This window comes from Pollicipes pollicipes, unplaced genomic scaffold (genome assembly GCF_011947565.3).
Source record: "Pollicipes pollicipes isolate AB1234 unplaced genomic scaffold, Ppol_2.1 Scaffold_3447;HRSCAF=4054_pilon_pilon_pilon, whole genome shotgun sequence".
In the NCBI taxonomy this organism is placed as follows: Eukaryota; Metazoa; Arthropoda; class Thecostraca; order Pollicipedomorpha; family Pollicipedidae; genus Pollicipes; species Pollicipes pollicipes.
In genome coordinates this window covers 43,608,243-43,609,700 of record NW_023596297.1, presented here as the reverse complement: position 1 = coordinate 43,609,700, position 1,458 = coordinate 43,608,243, and the positions used below count along the sequence as shown (strand labels likewise).

At 51.6% G+C, this 1,458-nt stretch overlaps 1 protein-coding gene across 1 annotated transcript in view; it reads left to right on the top strand.

Annotated features, from left to right (window-relative positions):
* The window catches only part of LOC119092588 (protein sidekick-2), a gene marked incomplete in the record, with an annotated part of 40,744 nt that extends 39,558 nt beyond the window's left edge, over window positions 1-1,186 (top strand). The window contains 1 exon segment of the mRNA XM_037215544.1: window positions 214-1,186. Coding sequence (XP_037071439.1) covers window positions 214-366 — 153 coding nt within the window.
* Window positions 1,187-1,458: the final 272 nt, after the last annotated feature.

Sequence of the window (1,458 nt, the reverse complement as noted above, 5' to 3'; positions counted from 1 at the left end):
ACGCGAAGGGAAACGACCATGGCTGCAGCAAACAGTAACGACCAACCGAGCCCAGCCTTGCCCGCTAAATGCGCTGAATATGGCCGTAATGTGTCTGTGCGCCGCGCCGCAGCCGTACGCTGCCTGCGGCCTGCCGCCTGTAATGGGTCGGGCTTTGGCGGGGCTGAGCGGAGATCTGTCGGAATCCCGTGCTTACGCGGCCGCCGGCGTCAGGTGCGCCTGGAGCCCGGCTGCGCGGAGATTCAGCCGTTCAGCACGTGGACGCAGCGGGGCCGGCACGCGCTGGCAGCCGCCGAGCTGGCCGGCATCCTGGCCGGCTGCCTGGGTGTCATGGTCATCGTGATCGTCACCGTCCTCTGGAGGTGAGTGACGCACGGACAGATGCAGTAAAGCGCCTGGCGGCCAAATGATGAAGCGCTGAATGTACCTACATCTGTGGTATGCATTTTTAGGACTGCAATGACGTCCGCTGTGTTTCGTACTCATGTGCTTTGTCATCTTACGCCTTCATATTCTGGTTGTCCGTGTTTTCTTTGGAGTTTATGGCGCTCAGTTTTCCGACATGCTCGCATTTTTTTTATTCGAACTTCGGAAGACGGCAGCGTAGATTTGTGCTTTCTCAAACATCAAACTGACCATTTGGTGCTCCTTGGGCTCGTACTTACTGACAGAAAACTGCATGCTCGCCCCATCATTTAGGAGCCGCATTTTTCTAATGCCTCATTTGCTGTGATAACCCCATCTATACACTCAATGTCTTGAATGAAAACTATGTTTTTACATTAGTTTTTACTTGTGTTGTTCCGTTAACTCTTGTTGCCTCAGTCGTTCTCAACACAGGTAAAGGTTACAGCGCGGATCAGCTCCTCAGTTTTATTGCTGGCTTGGTTTGACAGTTATTGCGAACCTAGCTTTAAGGTGGATCACTCTGACACATCTGGCAGGCAGCCTCCACACGTTTGACAGCAAACTGGAATAGCCGCTTCTGACGCGGGCGGCAATCAGTGACAGCTCAGCTCTGCACTCCGTGCCTGGCGCATTGTTCTTGTCCGACGATCCAAAGCCCTTTGTTCGGCTCCGGGAATGCTCATCTCGGTGACATGAGGTGGTCCTACCAACCAGTCTGGACCAACGACAGGTGTCAAAGCTGTTTTCTGTCTGGATGTGTTGCAGGTGTCCCATACGTCTGTTCCGACATAGGTATGGCATGAATGAACACTTCAAACACGCCAGTCACGTCAGTTCTCACGTGGTTTTCTAAATACCACACCGCATATATTAGCACCACACGTAGTGATCATTGCGATAGCGGATGAAAGCAATGGCTCAACAAAAAGGTCACAGCTAATTCAATTTGGCCAACAAAATCTAGTGAAAAAATTCGTCAAGATTGTTGACGAAAAGAAGCAATCCATCCACTCAGGCCTAATTAGAGGAAAAAAGATTGGCAGCGCCTTA